Raw genomic sequence first — 21,095 nt, 5'->3', positions numbered from 1 at the left:
AGTGGAGTGCCTACTCTCCACTCAGGGGTCCATAAGACAAACCAAACCACTAGAAATCATATTAAAGTATGAGTAGAGAGACATAGAGTGGGACAGGAACTGGTATGGAAGCTATCTGCAAGTAGATTTTTTTCAGAAGTAAAGCAGAGTAACTAAACATCAAGCTCTTGATGTAATAAGCTTGTAATGGCAGTAGTCATTTCTGTAGCAGAGAAACCTCTAGCTTACAGCTCCTGATACTATTTTCAGTCCCGCTGAAAATACTCAATGCAGACAAGCTTACATGACTCAAGACAGCATGTCATGAGACTGTGAATAGGACTTAATAGTCACTCATTCAAGACCACATGACCTAATCTTTGTAACAGAAGTACCTTCAGCTTGCCAGTGGCTTTTGCCATCTTCTCAAAGCCCAGATGCATCATGAAGAATGGCAGGGCATCCTGTGCCTTTTTGCGCACATCCCCATTTCGATCTTCAAGGCAGGAGTACAGGTGAGGCACGCACAAGAGTAGGTCAGAAGGAACAGAACGGAGGGCAGGCAACTTCTCAGCCAACCAACCAAGAAGCTGTAAGAAAGTTTTAAAATAAAAGCTTTTAAACAAGTGTTCACAGTGCTGTGTCAAGGCACGAGAGCCTGAATAGCAGTCCTTCGCATACCATTACATTCTACAATGAAAGAGTAGGAAAAACCCACACAAACATTTTTTAGACAAATACTCTTCAACATCAATTTTCATATCAGCAATTACAAAAATTAAATTAAGTACAGCATATTAACACACAACTATCTTAAAACTTTAAGCCTGGTCTGTTTGCAGGCTGTTCCTTCCTTTTGAAAGGAATAGAATTTCAGCCCTCTTTTTAATGTCTCCCATTCTGTTCCACGGTGAATCTGAGTGAACACAAACTAGCTCTTAAAACGCTAATCAAAACAGAAGTTTCATTTTAGAGGCACTGAAGTCTAAATGACAGCTATTCTGCACAAAGAAAGCTTGTTATTAGCCTTTCAAGATTTTACTTTTTAGCCTTTCATAATTTTATGTTAGCACAAATACACAGCTACTTGTATTCCCATATAATGGTAGCACTGTGTCATTTCAGTCTGCATAGATAAATAGAAATAAGGTTATTTTGATTTGACACACATAAGAAGTTTGCTTGACAGAAGCCTACCTCTTGTCTAAGGAAAGGATTTTCTTTTTTAAGCTCTTCTGACAGATCTTCCCCTTCCAACCACTCTTTCATGCCAGTTTGTTCGGCCCAGGCATTCACAGTTGCCAGTGCAGCAGCACGAACGTTATTCTGTAGCAAGAACAAGATTTAAAAAGAATAAACCTAAAGAGGGGTCAGAAGACTATGACAGAAGAGGAAATAGTCATCCTTCCTATGAAAGCAAAAAGCTTCCACACCATGGGCTTTGAAATCTCTTTTTGTATTTGCAGCTTAAGAAGTCTAAGATTCAGAAGAATTTCGCTTCAGTGATGATATCAGCTGCAGCAATTTCCAAATCAGACATTATACTCATCTACCAAAATTAAAAAAAAAAAAAAAAAGTTTAATGAAGAGGGTGAGGGTCTCTAAAATTACTTTTTCATGCTACCATTCATTGACGACAATTCTGAGAGTAACTTTTAAAGAAGCTAAAAAATAGTGATAGTGACTTATATAGTGCTTAAATAGGCTGCACATTCATAAATCAAGACAAATGGATTATTGAGCCTGACTATTAGGGCACTCTTATTTAGGATACACATGAGCAAAACCAGGAATGAGAGAACCCTCTAATTCCTACCAATTTCCACCTTGTTTTTTTCCAAGCAAAATTTAGAACAGCACCCTTTTTTGAAGCAGCTATACGAAGTTATGAGAAGCCAGATGGAATATTTAACAACCATGGTTCTTTAAAACGTTAACAGTCTAGACATGACTTTACACACATGACCTTCTCCTGTAGGCTGAATTTCTGAGGAAAGCTAAAAACTTAGTAGACTCTTGTTAAGTATGAACCATATTAAATGCAGAAGTAACATCCAGGTATACTTGTAAACAAGAAGTCAGCATCCTTGCTTTACCAACTTCTCCCATCTTCTATCTCATTGAGGAAAACGAACAAATCATGTGCTGCATATAAACACATGGTCATCAGCCTCTCTGACAAGGCCTTGCTTCCCTTCACCCAAATTAAACTTGTCTTCACTCAAGCTTCAAGATGATTATTTTCCTCAATTATTAGTGAGTCCATGACAAACACACTGAAGTAGGACCCAAAATGGACCATCCTCATCTTCAAAAACTTGATAAATTTGATAAACTAGTTAAATCTTGCACTTTAAGTACTTAAAAAAATTACCACTATAAGAGTGTTCAAACGAGCATACAATCTTCTGTCAGCATTATAGTGCTTACAAGTTATGTCAGTATTATGCATTTTAGTAACAGTGTAAGTTAATCACAATTGGGCTTATCCTTAAGCCACATACTTGCAACTCTCCTACCTGTCTGGGGCTCTGAGCAACCTGGTCTAGTGGAAAGTGTCCCTGCCTATAGCAGTGAGGTTGGAACTAGATGGTCTGTAGGGCTCCCCTCAAACCTAAAAAGTTCTATGTCTCTACAAAAGGAGCTTGATGTTACCTCAGGATAATTGGTGAGTTAAAAGAATTTAACAGTCATATAAGATCTCAGATCCTGAAGCCTCTTAAAGAGAAAACAATTTTAACCAGGAGATTTTTATCCAGCCCTAGAACCAGTCCAAATCTTTCCACTGTTTGGGACAGGTAGATCCAGCTTCTGCTCTTTTTCCTACTCACATTCCAAGCAGAGACAGTATGCCATCTTTGATAATTGCCCATGGCTTCTGGCACAAGATATTGGCATCTTCCCAAGTCTTTTTACTCACTGCTTCAAATAGCTCTTTCCCATGGTCCTAAGCTTTATTTTGACACAGCATCCTGTCAAACTCAACACTGATGTTATTTACACAAGCTTCAGTGTCAGTTGTGAATGTCCTATGCCTCTACCTACAGTTCAAAGGGCCCCTACACAGTGGCAGAGACAAAAACAATGTATAGTGTAATCCAGTGATACACTAAAAATTCTACAAGAAACTTTACCAAGCAAACCTGTTCAGTGTCTAAAATACTGTACTTTCAGCAGCAGAAATAGGCATATAGTCACCACATTAATTTAAAAGCCAGATTGTTTCACTGGGTTTAGTTACAAGGAAATACATCTGAATATATATTCAGGCACATATTTATACTTGAAAATGAAGTTGTCATTCAGGCAGGAACTTTTTTCTTTAAAAACTGGAAAGCTTCCAAGGAAGTTTTAACTATCAACCACCTTTCAGGCATAGCTTAGATACACAAAAAGCAAAGAGATCTTGACATTTGTCTTACCTTACTATCTCCTAGGACTGTAATGACAGGAATCCCCAAATTTTTCACATACTGTTTGATATTGGGGCCCATTGCTGTTGCTAGTTGCTGAAGAATGCTCAGTGTTTGTTGCACCTGCACATAAGGAAAAAAAAAGGTTTTAAATAAAACAGTGTTACAAGCATTTGTGCAAAAACTTCCAGTTACACATGGAAAAGAGATACTGCTATATATTAAGCTTTTACTTTAGAATGCCTGCTCAATGAAACCTATTCCAGCCTTCAAATTCATCATACGGAAAAAAAAAAAAACTTCCATATTCAGAACAAATTAAATTTAAAGTAAAAATATCTTCAAACAAGGGACAATTCACTTTTGCTTCACAAATGAAGCAATTAGTCAAATTCTTTTCAGATTTCCTTATATTACATTCAGAGTAAAGGTAGTTTTTCCTTGCTTTTGAAGCATTTTTAAATGAAAAAAGGCAAATACTTATTAAAATATGGAAATAAATGATCTGGAAACACACAGTTCATTATTTTCGAACGGTTGATATAATGACATTGAAAGAGACCACACAGAAATAATCAAGGTTCAGAAATCACGACTACCTTAAGATTTAAGCTGGAAACAACTGAAACAGGATTTTGAAAAACATACCAAGATTTTGTTGGAGTCATTGAGACGACCCTTCAGAGCAGCTGGAAGTTCTCCTATGTTTGGCTGTATGAACTTTGCTTCATTTATTATGCTTGTCACTTCATCCAGACCTTCTTTTCTAATCTTCCAATTTTTATCCCCAATCTTAGACACTAGTTCCGCTGTGATCTTATCACTGCCAGAGAAGAACAGGTAAAGTGCCTGTTTACTTAGTGATATCTCGATTAGTATTGGAGTGTTTTAACACCATTGATTTCTACTTAGAAAGCAGTTAGAAATGCAAAGTTTTGAATTGCAGTGGCAGTGTATCTTCATGTGCTAGAATACAAACCTACCCAATATCTGTTCTTGGCAAGAGATCCACAACATCATTCCCGACCTCCTCCTGTTCTTCTTCTTCGCCATCATCCCCACCTCCCACGCTGTGCCTGGAAATGCCACGAGTTGGAGCTGGTGCTGTCTGTCCTTGCATCTACAAGCAACACAAAATCAGAAACAATTTTAAAATTTTTAATTTGACATTAAAAATAAAACCACTTGTATGATATGAATGCACTGGATCAGGACAGCAGACTTCTAAACCATTATACTATTCAAACAAACCCAGGAACTTTTAAAGCTCATAATGAAAAAACTGTTGAAATAGCTACACATAATGAATTTTCAGCCTTTGTGCACCATCGTATAAATCTGGATCAATTACAAGCTCAAGGGTTAGACCACAGTATTACTACAAACTCCAGCTACTGAAGTTTCAAAGTAGCTTTAATGACAGTTGGTAGCAAGAGAGCTCCACTTCATACCTTTTCAAATTCTGCATCTATCTGAGAGAGAAGGGCTGGCTTTTCATCCTCAAAAAACATTCGCAGAGAAGGTCCCACATAAAGATACATTACTCCCAGCAATGTAATGGCAGAAGTCCTCACAGCCTGCCGGAAGAGGAAAAAGCACTCAGTCTTCAAATTAAGGACTGATAATAATTCAGGATTAAGATTCTAAATTTACTCACTGGGTTAGTTGCAGCAAGAGCTGTCTTCACATTACTGATAAAAGCTTTGACATTCAATCTGTGGAAAAAAGATGTCTCCCATAAATAAAACACAACACAGGAAACAGAACCAACAAACAAAATCATCACACTAGGTTAAATAAAAAAGATACCCCTAGACAGATTTACACAGCTAACTTAGAAGCAGAAGACATGTATACTCATAAAACATCATCACAGGTACAGTGTAAATAGCAGCTGCTTAAATAACTACTGAAAGATCAGTCTGGAGAATAGCCTACTGTGAAAATCAATCAGTAAACAATTTATACAAAAGCCTACTATCATCACAGCTGGAAAATTTCTTAAGCTATATAATCCATGTGACTGCTAGGACTGAAATATTGATGAATGAATCCAGAAACATTTTAAGTACCTGAAACATGACTATACAATAAAGTTGACGGTATATTACTGTTGTGGGGCGCCTTCTTTTTATTTTGTTGTATAGTTAGTCTCACAATCTTCCAGAAAAAGACACAATTTTCAAAAGGATATTTATAAGAGAAATAAAAGAAGGGTTAAATTCCTGAGTCTTCTGTATTATCTGTGCAGCCTCAAACACTGCTGTACTAGTAACACATCTATACACATTCCATGATGCAAATATATATTTTTGGTGGAATTTACTACAGAAGAGTGTATTTCCTAGACTTAATCAATGTCACTATCCATTTAAAAGCCACATAATAACTCAAGACTGGCATAGTAACTGCCCAAGTAGTCAAATAAAATGATATTTGAAGTTTTCTCTGCTTAGAGATTTTTTCCCCCTCAGGGCTAAACTCTATTATACATGCTTAACCACATTCAGTTAAAAGGCTAGTGATTAAAAATTAAGGCATGCTATCCCTGGTTCAGATGGAGAAATAGTTTCTCACACTCAGAATGCCAGACACAATAACAGCTATTTTGTTGGCTAAAACTTCATCCACCTGTAATCAACCTCAAAATGTTTCCCAAGGAAATTAATAGGCACGCTGGTTATGTACTCTTCTGTAGGTTGCCAGATTCAGTTGCTGTGGTTTTTTCTCTTCAACTATAAAATGTACAGTGATCCACCTGGGCGCAGGTGTATCCAAGTAGGAGTATAACAGACATGCAATACTACAGCACTGTGCCCAGCCCACACCTCTAAGTACCTTAAGACAAATGCTCTTCAGGGAAGATCAAGTGATGAGTAAAGTAGCCAGTAGTGTAATCACATCCCATCATACTAGTAATGCCAGATACTTTCAGTTATATACTTAAGAGCTAGAAGAACATGGCTAACATCAGAGTTTAAGGAACTAGAGTTCAGATGAACAAACAGAACCTTAGTTCCAGATTAGAAACACTTTCATTCAAGTTTCTCTTAGCAATTTAATTAGAAGACTTACCCAGAAAAGCCAAACTCTTTAATTGCATTTGAAAGCCAGTTCAAAGTTTCTGACTGGTTTTTAGGATTCTTCTGAGAGAAAGCCATAGCCACAACCTGGAATAGAAGAGAGTTAAGTGTAAACTTTCACTGGCAAACGAGGTGACAAAGCACTGTAATAAAGTGAAGAAACCTGCAAAAAACACAGGGCAAGTACAGGAAAAGCTGGGGTAACAGAAAAGGAAAAAGCAACTATGTCACTGTAGCAGGGCAGAACTGGAACTGAAGTGAATTAGTAGTTCCTGAAGTACTTCGAAGCATCAGAGACACCTTTATTACAGATTCGTACCTGCATTTTAAAAAAAGCATTAGATAATTATTCATTATTACTGTGCCTTGGAAGATCACAGAAGAGATCCTCCTAGAAGATGTGTTGAATCACACGGAGGACACGGATGTGATTGAGACAGGCAGCACAGCTTCACCAAGGGCAAGTCCTCCCTGACCAACCTCATGGCCTTTTTTGATGGAGCAATTACATCAGTGCAGTTACAAATACTGTATAGCTGGACTTCTGTCAGGCCTTTGACAAGGCCCCCCACAACGTCCTTCTCTCTAAATTGGAGGGACACGGATTTCACAGGTGGCCTCTTGTGGGTAAGGAACTGGTGGAATGATCACATCCAGGTAGTGGTAAATGGCTCAGAGCCCTGACAGACATTAATGACAGGCAGCACTCCTCAGGGATCCATATTAGGGCCAGTGTCATTTAATGTCATAAATGACAGACAAAAGGATTGAGGGCTTTCTGAGGGCAAGTTTGTGATGAAACAAGCTGAGTGGTGGAGTTAACACACCTGAAGGACAGGAGGCCATCCAGAGAGACCTGGACAAGCTTGAGAAGTGAGCCCATGGAAACCTGAGGAGATTCAACAAGCCAAGGTGTTGCACCTGGGTCAGGGCAACTCCTGGTATCAACACAGGCTGGGGGATGAGTGGAGAGAGAGCATGCACAAGAAAGAGCATCCACCCCTTCCAAGGGGCAAGACACGACCCAGCCATGTGCACTTACAGCCCAGAAAGCCAACTGTGTTCTGGACTGCACCAAAAGCAGTGTGGTCAGCACGGTGAGGGGGAAGGGGGGATTCCCTCTGCTCTGTTCTTGTGAGACTTCACCAGCAGCGCCACATCCAGTTCTGGGGAATTCAGCACGGGAAGGACATGGATCTGTTAGAATGAGTACAGAGCAGGGACACCATGATTTAAAGGATGAAGCACCTCTCCTATGAGGGAAGGCTGACAGAACAGGAATTTTTCAGCCTGGATAAGGCTCTAGGGTGATCTTCTTGTGGCCCTTTAGTACTTGAAGGAGGTCTCCAAGAAAACTTTTGAAAAGCGCATACAGCGGTTGGACAAAGAGGAATGTGAGGAGGAAGGAGGAGTTGTGGCTGCCCCACCCCTGGATATGTTCAAGGAAAGGGTGGATGGGGTTTTGAGCAACCTGGTCTAGTAGAAGGTATCCCTGATAGGCTGTGGGGGGAGGACCTAGATGACCTTTAAGGTCTCTTTCAACTCAAACCATCCTATGAATCTATTTTCAACTTTAGAGGAATATATATTTAACTTCTGCTTTGGGAAGCATCTTGAGAGCAAACAAATCACTTTCATCCAACTGAGAAAAATCAAAGATTTGGGATTTACTCCTCAGAGTAGGGTGTCCTTTACTGAAAGTACACCCAACATACTATTTCTGATTTTATTTACTGAAAGAATACCTTTGCTGCTCACTCACCTGCTCAGCAGTCCATGGCAACTGACACGCTTCTGCTATTGCTGTCATGGCCTCTTTTGCATTAGTTCCACATTTCACATCACCAACCTTGTCTACAAGACCATCCAGCACAACCTGTGCTGAAGTTTTGGAGAAGTTTCCTTTCTGTGCAATTAATGCAACTATATGCAGTTTCATCTGCATCACCTGCAATGTCCAAAACAGCAAGAAAGTTACTCACTACTTCGTGCACTTTAGACTAATTTTTCTCATTCTATATATCTATAGATACATATAAGAATTATATGGGTTTGTGGGTAAATACTAACATATGGACAAAATTTGTATTTGCATATATACACACACACACACATTTGAATATGCAGAAGTATTTATGCACACAGATTTTGTAAACACACACACAGGTGTTTTGGTTGACTATACACAAAAACTGTGTACACACACAAATACAAACTATTATATACATACACAACCATTAATACTGGCCTGTCATTATCTACTTTTAGAACTTATATACACACACATGCTTAATATATATGCAAATGTATACATATACATCTAAAGACAACCTTTGGATACCTTAGATGACATCTAGAGTCTCAACTCTCAACAGAAATAAAATGCAGTTTCAGAGTTTATTCTCTCATTGATTACAGACAGAACTGTGACCACAGTAACATATGCACTTACAGCTTTTTAGCTGGAAACTGCTTTACATTAACAAAAATGGACTATTTAGTAACTAAAGGAAAATGTATTACCTGAAAATTTGTTTCCTTCCAACCAGGTTTCTTGGCCAGCATCCTTACTAGGGCTTGGCAAGGCATTTCACTTCTTTCCATAAGCTCAACAGCCTAAAAGATAAACATTAAGTTAGCCAGTGGGTCACAAATTATACAAAACTCAAACAGAAATTCTCAACTGTCCTCGAAGTATTTTCTTAATACTGAATTAAATTAGAGAAAGTCTCAGCATAATAATTTTCCTGAAGAGTCATTTTTACAGGAGTCTGAGGTACTGAACCAACACTTAACCTACAGATGCACATCACTACTCCTTTAATGTTCTTTAACAAATATCCTTAACAATCACTGTTGGCCATTCTGACCCTAGGAATTTAACACTTAATTAAAAACAAACAAAATCCACCAACAGCCCACCTGCCCCTCAAAAAGCTGCTTTTGTTACTAAGATGAAGTATGTTACGCAGCTTTCATGTTGGAATGTTGACTACACAGCAGAGTTTAAGCCTGAATATGATCTAAATTACTGGGGTTTAGCTGTTGTTAGGCTTAATCATTCAATTGAAATGGCAACATTTTAATAAAGCAGGCATTATTAAAGCAGGCTTTATTGAAATGCAGCAGCATTTCATATGCAGCCAGTCACCATTTCCCAACTGAAGTTAGTCACTTTTCCCACTAAAATACTAAAAGCTCAGTCATTACTGTACTGGCGTCATGGGATGAACTACTTGTACATCTACAGTTGAAGCTTTTTTTGGTCTGTGACTACACAAAGCACTTTCCACTAGCTGTGAAGACTGCTAGTACTGTATAAACAAAAATTTCAACTGGCAAATAGTTAATTATAATGAATTGCTGCCTAACATACAAACAGCAGGAACTTCTTTGCAATACATCTAGCCTAGTAGTTGCAGAACCTTTTGTTTAAATCTAGCTATCTTTGAGACCAAGCTTTACAATTACTTGGAGTTTTAAAAATACCTCTAAGTATCCTCAATCAAAAGAGAAGTATTTTTGACAAAAGCATAAGTGTCTACATTAAGGTAAAATACTTACTTCCATCATTGTTACAGAATTTAAATCATATAAGCCATTTGGCTTTTTCGAATATTGTTTAATACTTGATCCATCTGAAGTGCTGACATACAACTACTACTAGTAAGTATTTCAGGAAACTTATCAAGCCTAGAGAGCTGAAGAAATTATTTCTTGTTTTCTCTTTCCCTACTGCCTGCCTTATCAATTGTTCCAAACATACCTTCTGAAACTCCTCCATGCAGGCAAGCCTCTCTTTCCAGTTACCACTGTCCAACTGCTGGATACAGGAAGCTGGAAGGACAGCAGCAGCTTTCTCTTCACATACTTCTATCTGCAGCCAGATCAGAACAAGGTTAACACTCCATTGGATCCCTTCAGAAGAGGGCAGCAACCTTAAGGACAGGTAATAGACTGGACTGACCCTTGTACTGCGGTGCATTTACAAAATAGGAAAAGGGCTCTGTCGTAGATTGAAAGATTTTCTATGGATTGTGGTTTAGGGGTCTTAAGAGTTTAGAAAGCTGCTAAAATTGCACTGCAACAGAAAAGTAATCCCTGGAAAGTATGAGAAACTGTGCACACAGTCAAAAATAATCTTGAATACCAACTATCTGCTTAAAGAATCAAGCAGAGCTAACCTAAAATTTGCAAGGTAATTTTGGATCAAGTCTGAATAAACACTGACAACAACAAATCCAAATTTGATGAGGGCAGACAGGTCTTGTCTCCCTTTTAGCAAAAGAGAAAATGAAAGTTTAGTGATAAAAACTTCCCTTGTTTCACCGGTGTCTGCATCACCTTCAGGAACTGTATTCTCATTTTCTATTGTATAATGAACAATATAAGCTGGATACACAATAGAAATTATTCACTCTAAGCAACACTCCAAATATAACTATGGTTTGGATTGACAGTCCAATAAACTTGCAGATACATCTAGCAAAGCTTTAAAAGGTTTTTTTTCCCTGTTTGAGCCACAGATACCTGAGTTTACCGGGTTCCTGACCAAGAAAGTAGGTAGATAGTCAGCTAACATACAGAATTCAGTCGTTTTTTAAAATATAACTTAATATGAACAGCACAAAACATTAGTTCCTTTTAATTATTACTTTATTTCACTTAAGATTTCAATGTAAACTCCAGAATAATGTATTCTCAGGCTTTTAATACTAGACTCCTTCAGCAAATCACGTGTCCTAAATTACATATGAAGTATGACTTTTTTCTAATCTCTTCCTACTTCAGGGACAACAATATACCCCGTTGGAAGGGTATAAGCATGATTTATTGCTTACTGCCTTAAATGGCCTAGTGCCAACAACAGCCTGAAGAACAGGTGTATCTACCAAAGTCCCATGTCACCAGTTACAGATTGATAGATACTGCTTTCCCTTCTCCTAACAAAAACAGACAACCTCCATGAAAAACTCTGTAGTACCCGAAGAACTGACTAACCAAAGCTGCAATCTTTGGTTACAGAAGGCTTTGTATTTCAGAGAATAGCAGAATACTCACTGAGAGCTCCGACTCAAAGATTTCTTTGGTCTCAGGACCCTTCTTGCCTTTAGGCCCAGCACCTCCTGTACCTGCAGACATAGCTGGTTTGCCTTTCTTTGGTGGGACCCCACCCTAAAAGTAAATGGACAAGTTAGCCAAGATCAAATAGGTCTCTAGCTCAGATATCAAAAGAACTGCTGTTTTTTCCTATACTACGCTTCTATATTCTAATGTCAGAAAAATGCCTATCTCTGATAGCATAACTGCAGGCAGAGATAAGCTAGAGGTTATTTAATATATTGCTTTTAGACTACAGGTTTTACAAAACATAACAGGACAATGGAAGATGAAAAAGGAAAGAACGATGTATTTGTGAAAGTTCAGGAAATAATGACTTGATCTGTATGTTTTCCTATGGATACCGGTTACATACTAAACCTGTCACTGGTGTCTCTTTCTCAGCTTATCTGAGTACCAATAGATTTCAAAAATTGTATCTATTCTTCTATTCACTTCCAGGTATCCCACCTGAAGAACTAAGCAGCATATTACAAAGACCATCTACTGCAGTAATTTTTTAAAATCCAAAGAATAATATTAAAGAAATACAGGCTAATAGTTCAAATTACTTCAGAATATACAAAGGAACAAACAAAACTATGCTGAAAACATACCCGATACTTAATTAGTTACAAGAAATGTTGACTTCAGCCAAGTATTATTACATCACAGAGCACACCAATGCTACAACATCTGAGGCTCCTCTGAATGCCTCCAGTCTTTTATCACTATTTCAAAATCAAAATCTGGTATTAAGGCATAAGTGACAAGACAGTTTGTATCATTAACTGAGAGTTCATTAGATTCGCAGAAAGTCACAGATTTCTTTTGCTGTTAGGCTCACCTACTCCTGGCAAAAGGACAGTGATAGCTCAGTGAAGGCAAATGTTCAATAGGCCACCTTTGATCTAGAGTAAGTAACTTATTTGATGCAATCACAGACAACTGATTGTCAGACGACCTCTCACCTTCACTGCAGATGCTTTTTTCGGCGGTCCTGGTTTGGTTGCTGCATCTTTTGTTTCTTTATCTCCTGCAGGCCCTGGAACAGCAGTGGTCTTTCCAGTAATAGGCTTGCCTTCTTTTTTCTCAGCTGCTCCTCCTGCTTTTTTACCATAAACCAATTCTACCTTTTCAGCACACTCTTTAATCTGCCAAGCAGTGGGGAAAGAAAAAGGTGGGGTTAGAAAGAAGCCATTTAGCTACCACAATTGGATGCACAGTGTCCCTTTACCAGCAGTGGCTCAAACTTGACTACCGTGGAAAAAATGTGAAGAGTTTAGGTTGTTTACTTTGCAAGATTTTGTTATCTGGTGTTCCTTCAATAGTAAGGCTAACCAATCAGTGGCATCAACCATCACTGTATTGCCAAAATAATTCTCCTAGTTCAAAATGAAGTGCATTTATATACTAAGAAAACACTGACATCCTACAGATACTCAGAGATGCTCCAAGATTAAGTGTGAGCACCTCAAATTATAAAATCTTCATTCAGTCAACACACCTGCCAGCTTATGCAAAAATATAACAATTTTGTTGTTGGGAAGTAAGTATTTAATACCAAATCCTATCTAGTAATGCAAAATTAGACCATATGGTTGTGACCTAAAAGCTTGTTTCAGACAACGAAGTGTTAAAAAACAAACAAAATTCCATATACCACCAACCAAAACCACAACTAAATCTTATAACCCACCTCATAGATAATACAGTCAGATACTTTATGTAAGAATGAAGAGATTTTCAGATTGCCTGCAATAACAGTAATATTTAAGTAAAAAATACATATTCAAAAATCTGTGCTGAAATTAACTAGGCTAAAGCATCATCTTTCACCTTCTCTACCCTAAGATGCATCCTTAATGGATAAATGGAGTCTTTTTACAACATTTATAACAATACTTACCCGATCAAGCTTTAGTTTGTCCACATCTGCTAGAAATGGATTCACAGCTTTCTCTCCAGCTACTTTCAAGGCAGTGCCTAATGCTTCAAATCCAGCATCTCTTACTTCAGGTGCAGAATCATTGATATGCTACAGAGAAAGACAATTTATGTCATGTGACTTGTGGCACATATCTGAACATATTCTATACAAATCCCCTCCCCTTATTTAGAATCTAAATCTACTACAGAGTAATCCTTGACATTCCACTGCAGAAAGAAAAAGGAAAACAGAAGTGTTAAACAACCTATGTACTGACCAAGTCTACTTTTTCCTCAGATACAGCCATTTTCTCATCTTTGGTTTTTTTTCCACAAGAAGAGGTTGAACATTCATGAAAGTTTAAACATTTAAATATCATGAAAGTTTACAAAGAGTTTAAAGTTCTGTAATCTTGTCGTAATCTCAATTTTCTAAGCCAGGGATATAGCCTATACCAAGGAAAGGGCAGTTTGCAATACATCATTATCATTTACATTAATAAATGCTCTAGTGTCACTGCCATGTATGAATCAATGGTGGTTGTTCTTTTATTCATAGTAAACAACACCATTCCAATAAAACCTTAGAGATGTGTGCAAGATGCAAGTGACAGTGTCTGGGATAATAGTTGTAAATCACTGTCCTAATCTACTACAAACTTAGTGAGTCTACAGCTTCAAAAAAACTAAGATAAAGGAAACCAAATTGTTTCCCTGACTGACAGTCACCTTCAAGTTGGACATCAGTCAAAACTGACTCTGAGGGCTACACTGCACACAAGAACTCTTTGGTCTCTGCACTACCTTCAGGTCTTTCTCCCCAAACAATCCAAGGTTTCACAACAACAGGGTTCAAGTCAATGCCAGAGAAGTATCAACTCCTTCTGCTTTACCTTGAGAAGTGCAGCACAGAAAGGTTTTAACAGGCTTTTTGGCAGAGTAGAAGGTGTGCAGTGGCGGAAGCTTCTTGCAATGAAAAGGGATGTTTGTTGCTTAATCGTTGGGTTTTTGTTGTCCATGACTGCCAAAATATCTTCACTTATGTTCTGCAATGTAGTCTACGGTGTTGAATAAAAAAGTCATTATTTCAGTAATGAGAAAAGCAAATCAAAGTTCAAGACCAATTCTCAGTCAGTGGGGAAATTTTCAGTCTTACTTACTGTAAGAAAGATTGCATCAATGGCCTCCTGCAGCGCCTGCACTACCTGGGGCTTCTTCTCTTTGAATTTCTCCAGGATTGTTGGAACAACCTATGGAAAAGGGAACAAAAATGTCAAATCCCTCTTCACTAATATAACTGGAAAGCCTGATAGCCTACCCCACACTACTTTGCAGAGAAGCCAGTAATTCAAACCTCCCAGCTGTACCCCTCCAGAAGTACACAAGAGCAGTCCGAACTAGTTTTTTCTTGCCGTCTTCCAATATTAAACTCATTTCAGTCACTCTAGATTTTTAAACATTTTCATGACAAAAGGCAGACCTACAAGTTCACATAATTACAGATTATGGAATTATGCTGGAATACAGAGCAATACAATGGAAATGAACAATTTCACAACATAAAGGGTGCTGTGCTGTTGTATTCTAAGAATCCAAGAAGGCATTTAACCCTTCCCCTCTTTCCCAGCTTTCTGACAGTACTAAGCATGGCTCATTAAGATGTCCTCGTCTGCTCCACAGCTGACAAGATCATGATTCTAAAGCAACTGGAATCCTCTCAGCAGCACTATTTTTCAGATCTACCATCTTGAAAAATCACATCTGACAGTAAACTATGCCACACTGGAATTTGACAGCAATTCCTACTTAATCTAGGCGCTCAGACAGACACTGCTAAAAAAACCAAACAAATAAAATAATCAAGGGGGAAAAAAAAAAAGTAAAAATAACTACACTGCAGATGTGCCAGTAATATGAATTCCATTTTAGTATGGGCTCTGTAAGAGTAAGGACTTCTGTCACTGAGCCAGAAACATGCAGATCTTAACTGAGGAAAGCAGACTATTTTCAGGATTTTCATAAACATAACAGTTCATAGTTTGGAAGCAGTCAGATGCTTACAGAAAGTTATATGCTCTTGCATAACAACAAACAGATTTGCTTTCTACTCTGAAGCTCACTATGGGATCCCAACCCCTTGTGATGTACTGTGACCTAGGCTCAGGTGGTATCTTGGGCTGCAGCCTCCAAATTCCCAGTTCACAGACTTCAACACTCAAAAAACCTGCAGATAATACAGATGGCACCACAAAGACCATTGTACATGCTACTGCAGGTGCTAGATACCCCTACACCCCACAGAGAACAAAGTCATAAGGAGGAGATATTTAAAATCATTAAGCCACTGTTTTAGAAAATATCGACAGACAAAATGAGCATTTTTTAACATGGAAGTTAGAAACCGTAGCCCATGTGAGGGAAAGAAGAAAAATTAGTCCAGGGGTAAAAATGCAGTCAGAGGTGAAGGTGGCACACATGTACTCAATTATAGTGAGGAGTGTGATTCTATGCATGATTTCACTTCTCTTGTTGGAACACAGACTGCAGACTACCATTGCAGTGCTGTATTTAAGTAACAGAGTTTATAATCATACAATTCTAGCAACAATTCTGTTTTATAACACTTCAATGCCCACTCTCAGGAGAAGTCTGCATCTTCCTCACAAGCAAATAAATCCAGCAAACAAATCAAGTCAACTGCTAAAATGAGTACTGAGATTATGCAATTCAGAGCTGCCATTACACTACTGAAAAAGTCATCTTCTCAATGCTATTTGCTTGGCAACCACAGAGCTACACCCTTGTTCTAGAAGCTTGGCTTTTTCAACAGTGACTCTGTAGCTATAAGGGTTAACCTTCAGAAATCAACTATAAAACATATGACGACAGCATGATTTTTGTAACTACAGACAGCTTTCAGAACGAAAATGACTGTCCAAACTGTTGTTCAGACTTCAAGAGACCAGAATGTTTCTGAAGCAGTGAGATTGAACAACTTCTCAATTCAGACACAACACTACCAGCAGCCAGGCACATCAGTTCTTTAACCCCATTACTCTTGCATATCACACAAAAAATTTGACTGAGCAGCTTAAAGAACACAGTGACACAGGCTTGATAAACAAGTGAGAACTGCAACTTATTAAAAGCTCTCTTTGCCTTCTTTGCTTCCATATATTGCTTAAGCTTCCCTGATATTAGCTACTGGTAAGAGAAGAGCACCATAGAGAGAACAAACAGCACTAAACTGGAGCACCAGAACATTTTGGTACCAAAAATCTCAGAATTTTTTGCTATTTAAGCCAGACAGAAACCCCCACAAAACCCAGGCAACAAGGAAACAGAACACCCACCACCTACCATCCCCCAACATTCAAAAAACCCAACCAACATAAAACACACACCATGGAGGTGCTAAGAAGAACTCTGATTTAGAAGCTGTTTTTTCCACTGTGGCCTACAAATGCATTTCTGCAGGAGTATCTCTAGGACAAGGTAACGTAAGTAAAGTTCATTTAATGGCAAAAAAATTCAATTTTCTTAGCACAGATGACTTATATTGCAACAGAAAGTTTCACAATGCTGAATATGAATGAAAAAGGTCCTTTCAAACTTAAGCTACAAAGATCTAGGTAAGTATTTCATTGCTTACTCTTTTAAGCGGTTGGTAAGCATTCCAAATTGTACAAAGAATACCTTTGATAAATACCAAGGCCTGACAGGGAAAAGGGAAAGGGAAAAAAGGTGTCCAGCATGAATAAAACCAGGAAAAAAGTACATACTCTTACTTACATGCCCTGCATACTGTCCAAATTTCTTTCGGAGGCCTGTAGCTAGTCCAGCAAGGCATTTGGCAGCCAAAGCAACTAACATAACATTTGTATCCTTTCCAACAACCTGAAGAGAAAATCAGTTTCAGAGAAATGGAAGAATTTCTTACAATAATCAGTGGGCCACAGACTAGGTTATTTCCACAACTGCTCCATTTAGTAATTTTCTACTCATGAGTATTATATCAACTGTAAACTTTTAAACTATCATACAAATAAATTATAAAAAATATTAAATTATATGTGCACTCTGAGTTTTATTTACTACCTTTTTGAGCGCTTTCACCAAGTCTGCATAGTCTCCTGATTCCAGCTTGGGATTTTTCACTAGCAGTTCAACAGCCTCTAGAGCCTCTTTCCTTTCTTGCCATTTTTTTGCTTCCTGCAGAGCAAATAATTTACATTAATCTATAAATAGAAACAGTTCTAGAGAAGCATACTTGCCACAGACCTTAGATTAAAATCCTTTATTCCATCCTGAGAAAACCAAGGTCTCCCTATAGTTCAACATCAGTAACTGCAGTGAAATATGAAATACAGTCCTTTCCCAGGACATACCTCAACCCCCTAAAATTACAGCTTTCTTGCTACTAAATCCAACTTTAAAACTTATTTATGATAGCCTGCATGTTATTAACACTAGCTTGTTATTATCCATGTGGCACTAAAGCACACATTGCAGAACTGCTCATAAATCTTAAGACTCATCAGCTATACAAAGAATTAACAGGTAGTATTTAAGTTTACACTTACTATTTTCTCATAGAAGTCTTTGGGAAGCTTGGAGAGAATTTCTACAGCTTCAAGCAACTCATATGCATCTACTTGTGGTACCGCCTCCTCCTCATCATCATCTCCTGCAACCAGGAGAGAGAATATATAAGCAGAGGGACACAAAATTTTGATTAGAACACCATCTAAGGCTCATTGCTCAGAAAGTGCTATCAGCAGTTGTGAATTTGCTATTTCAAAAGACAGATATTCTTTTATATAAAGTTTCTACCTCAGACACATTTTCTTCTTATGTAGTGCACTCCACATTTAGCACCAGCTTGACTAAAAGCTTCTTTACAATTTAATGCAACTATATACAATATACTTGCCAACAGAGTTCAGAGATTAAATAGTTTACCTCCATCTGCATCTCCTCCAAGTCCCTGCTGCTGCTCAAATTTTGCTTTCAGCTCCTGTTGGGAACGCAGGAACCTGGTCTGCTTAGGAGCAGCTGATGACACTTTGATCCATTCTTCTTCCAGCTCTTTTAGCTGCCCAAAAGGGAAAAGAATCATCAGAGACATTATGGACATGCTCCAAGACAAGCAAGCCACTACAGTTTTCCCATTTCAAAGCCAGGACAGCACTACATTTCTACTATCACTTCTATCTTTTTTCTGCCACTAAAGGAGAGTGACTTCACATTCAGTGTTCAGAAGTCTGTGGATATACTTAGTCAAAGAAGAGAACAGGTTCTCTAAAGGTTATTGCCTTTACATAAGAACAAATAGTAGAACAGTCAGAATGGTGAGGCCCCTCTGTAGACACTTTGAAATAAAAATGGTTGAGCATGAAGGAAGCTTTCCTTTACAGCCACGCTGTTATTACACAGAAACAAGATGAAACAAACATGCTGAGCTATATTTGATGAAACAGTTTGGTTTTTTTTAACCATGCCCTTTTAAAGCAAGCTACTGCTTTTCACCTGAACATAATTAACTCAAGTGGGTAGGAGGAAAGGATGCATAATTTGTAAAGTTTTAAAATTATGAAATATTGTATCATAATTCAATGCCACTTCCTGAAGGGAAACAGTCACATCCTCAACATCATCAGAATAAGTATGAAGGGATTCACAGAAAGAAAATCTTCAGAAAAAAAGAAAACTGAGAATGACAATTATTGACTTGAAGACTTTCAGTGCAATGGTCTTTTTTAACAGCAACCATTCTGCTACATTCTACTGCTCAAGTGCCATTCTTAGTTCCAATATGAAGCTTCACCCCACAACTTCATGTATGTTCAGAGCAACCAAACACTGTTATGATTTCCTTTCAAATGACTAGGAGTGACCAACATTTTGGGTAAAGTTAAATGGAGCAAAAAAAATACATTCCAATTTCGGCTTTAAGAATGCCCAACATCACAGAATCAGGGAGGATGAGCATCAAATGTTTGGATACAGAAATACTTCCTGCCTACCTGAACAGAATTTATGTTCTGCAATGGAGGTCTCAAAGCATCCCTTATCCAACGGTAAATTTCCACAGCAAGGAGCTTGGCTTCATCTCGAACAGCCTTTTCCCGAGATTCAAAAAGTTTTGGCAATACTTTGATGATTGGCTTCAGTGAGATTATCTTTGAACCAAATTCACTGACAGGGAAACACACATAATAGCATCAGTGTCCATTAACAGGGAGCAATCCACAAATAACCAATTTTTTAAAAAACATGAAAGTCTTCCAGTGCACATTTAGTGATTTTGTCATTTACTCAAACCATTATGCTAGATATTATCTTGAGATGCTACCATAAAATTTAAAGAATATATGCCCTATCAAAATTAACCTCCACACCCAGCTTGGAATTACAAAATCAGGCCTATCAAATAACTTCAAAGTACTTAATCCAATCCAGTGTTTAAATCAGCTCCCTTGCCGGGGGGAAAAAAAGACAAAGAGAGAAGAAAGAAATAAGTTGTCCTTAGACCAAAATTTGTATGACCTACTTTTTTTTTTTTTTTTTTTTTTTAATTAGAATAGAATCTCCTTTGTCTATCCTTGGAAACAAACTGCAGTAAAAGCATTAGTCACTTTTTCACTTGTTGGACCAGATAATTATAGTGAGCTTGGGTCATCTTCACAGAAAACATATGTGCTGAAATATGTGCCACTGAAGGAACACATAAAACAAGTTTCCCCAGCCAACCACCCTTCCTTGACAGAAGATTCTACGTGCTGTTGCACTTAATACACAAAACTTCCTATTTCAATCACTGATGAATGAGAACACAAGCACTTTCATTTCAAACACACAGTAAAGTTAGCTGCTGTAATTACTACGGCATCATATATAAAACACCTCAAAAGCAATATTTTTTTTTATTCAGAAGCATTTCTTCTTAAGTCTGTATTAACCTTTCTACCAATCACACTTTTTCTTATGGTTCCCTCCAAATCAAGTTCCAAATAAAAAAGCTAGCAAAAACGGCTGCTCAAGAACTAAAATCTACATGTCTCACTTTCCAGAAATTCTAGTGCACATTGTTCTATTTCCACATCAATTTTAGAAAATACTCAGTATAAAAACCTTCAAAACAGGTCTTGGAAGTAACACGATTTAAATATGTGAACAAATGGGTTGTCCAATAATTCAATTTTTCTATCATGACTTAAAAAGAGAGCATATTTGGAGAAATGCCTATGCAAACTTATTTGCATCTAATTCATATAATCTAATTGATATAAGAAGAAAGAATAGAAATCTTAGCACAAGACAGAAAACACCAGAAATTAAACTAGTTATGCATTCAAGCTACCCACCTAGTTACAGCACAGACAAATTTTGTTATCAATGCAGAAAGCCTACCAAAGCATAAGAAAAATTTAAGTAGCAACACAGCTCAGAAGCAGAAGACAGAGTTTAAGCCTACAGGGCTGATGTGAGTATTTGATCTTACCATCACAAAGATAATAAAATACTGCAAGTAAGAAAAAAACATATGCGGCATATTTTACAGAAGTAGTTAGTTGAGGAAGGTTATGCA

General features: G+C 37.8%; 1 protein-coding gene across 5 annotated transcripts in view; it reads right to left on the bottom strand.

The window, feature by feature from the left end:
- The window catches only part of CKAP5 (cytoskeleton associated protein 5), a 53,743-nt gene that overhangs the window by 19,418 nt on the left and 13,230 nt on the right, over positions 1-21,095 (bottom strand). For all 5 annotated transcript variants that reach the window (XM_059849376.1, XM_059849379.1, XM_059849380.1 and 2 more), the window contains exons 5-25: positions 19,531-19,702; positions 18,467-18,599; positions 18,088-18,191; positions 17,603-17,716; positions 17,297-17,401; positions 14,665-14,754; positions 14,398-14,562; positions 13,485-13,613; positions 12,547-12,729; positions 11,537-11,650; positions 10,242-10,352; positions 8,999-9,091; positions 8,238-8,423; positions 6,468-6,562; positions 5,050-5,107; positions 4,844-4,969; positions 4,376-4,512; positions 4,041-4,215; positions 3,402-3,515; positions 1,177-1,305; positions 375-569 (exon numbers count right to left, since the gene is read on the bottom strand). In XM_059849376.1, coding sequence (XP_059705359.1) covers positions 375-569; positions 1,177-1,305; positions 3,402-3,515; positions 4,041-4,215; positions 4,376-4,512; positions 4,844-4,969; positions 5,050-5,107; positions 6,468-6,562; positions 8,238-8,423; positions 8,999-9,091; positions 10,242-10,352; positions 11,537-11,650; positions 12,547-12,729; positions 13,485-13,613; positions 14,398-14,562; positions 14,665-14,754; positions 17,297-17,401; positions 17,603-17,716; positions 18,088-18,191; positions 18,467-18,599; positions 19,531-19,702 — 2,728 coding nt within the window. The remainder of the gene's footprint in view (positions 1-374; positions 570-1,176; positions 1,306-3,401; positions 3,516-4,040; positions 4,216-4,375; positions 4,513-4,843; positions 4,970-5,049; positions 5,108-6,467; positions 6,563-8,237; positions 8,424-8,998; positions 9,092-10,241; positions 10,353-11,536; positions 11,651-12,546; positions 12,730-13,484; positions 13,614-14,397; positions 14,563-14,664; positions 14,755-17,296; positions 17,402-17,602; positions 17,717-18,087; positions 18,192-18,466; positions 18,600-19,530; positions 19,703-21,095) is intronic.

Source organism: Haemorhous mexicanus, chromosome 6, assembly GCF_027477595.1.
Source record: "Haemorhous mexicanus isolate bHaeMex1 chromosome 6, bHaeMex1.pri, whole genome shotgun sequence".
Classification (NCBI taxonomy): Eukaryota; Metazoa; Chordata; class Aves; order Passeriformes; family Fringillidae; genus Haemorhous; species Haemorhous mexicanus.
The sequence above is the reverse complement of the archived record's forward strand: the minus strand, read 5'-3'. Positions and strand labels throughout refer to the sequence as shown.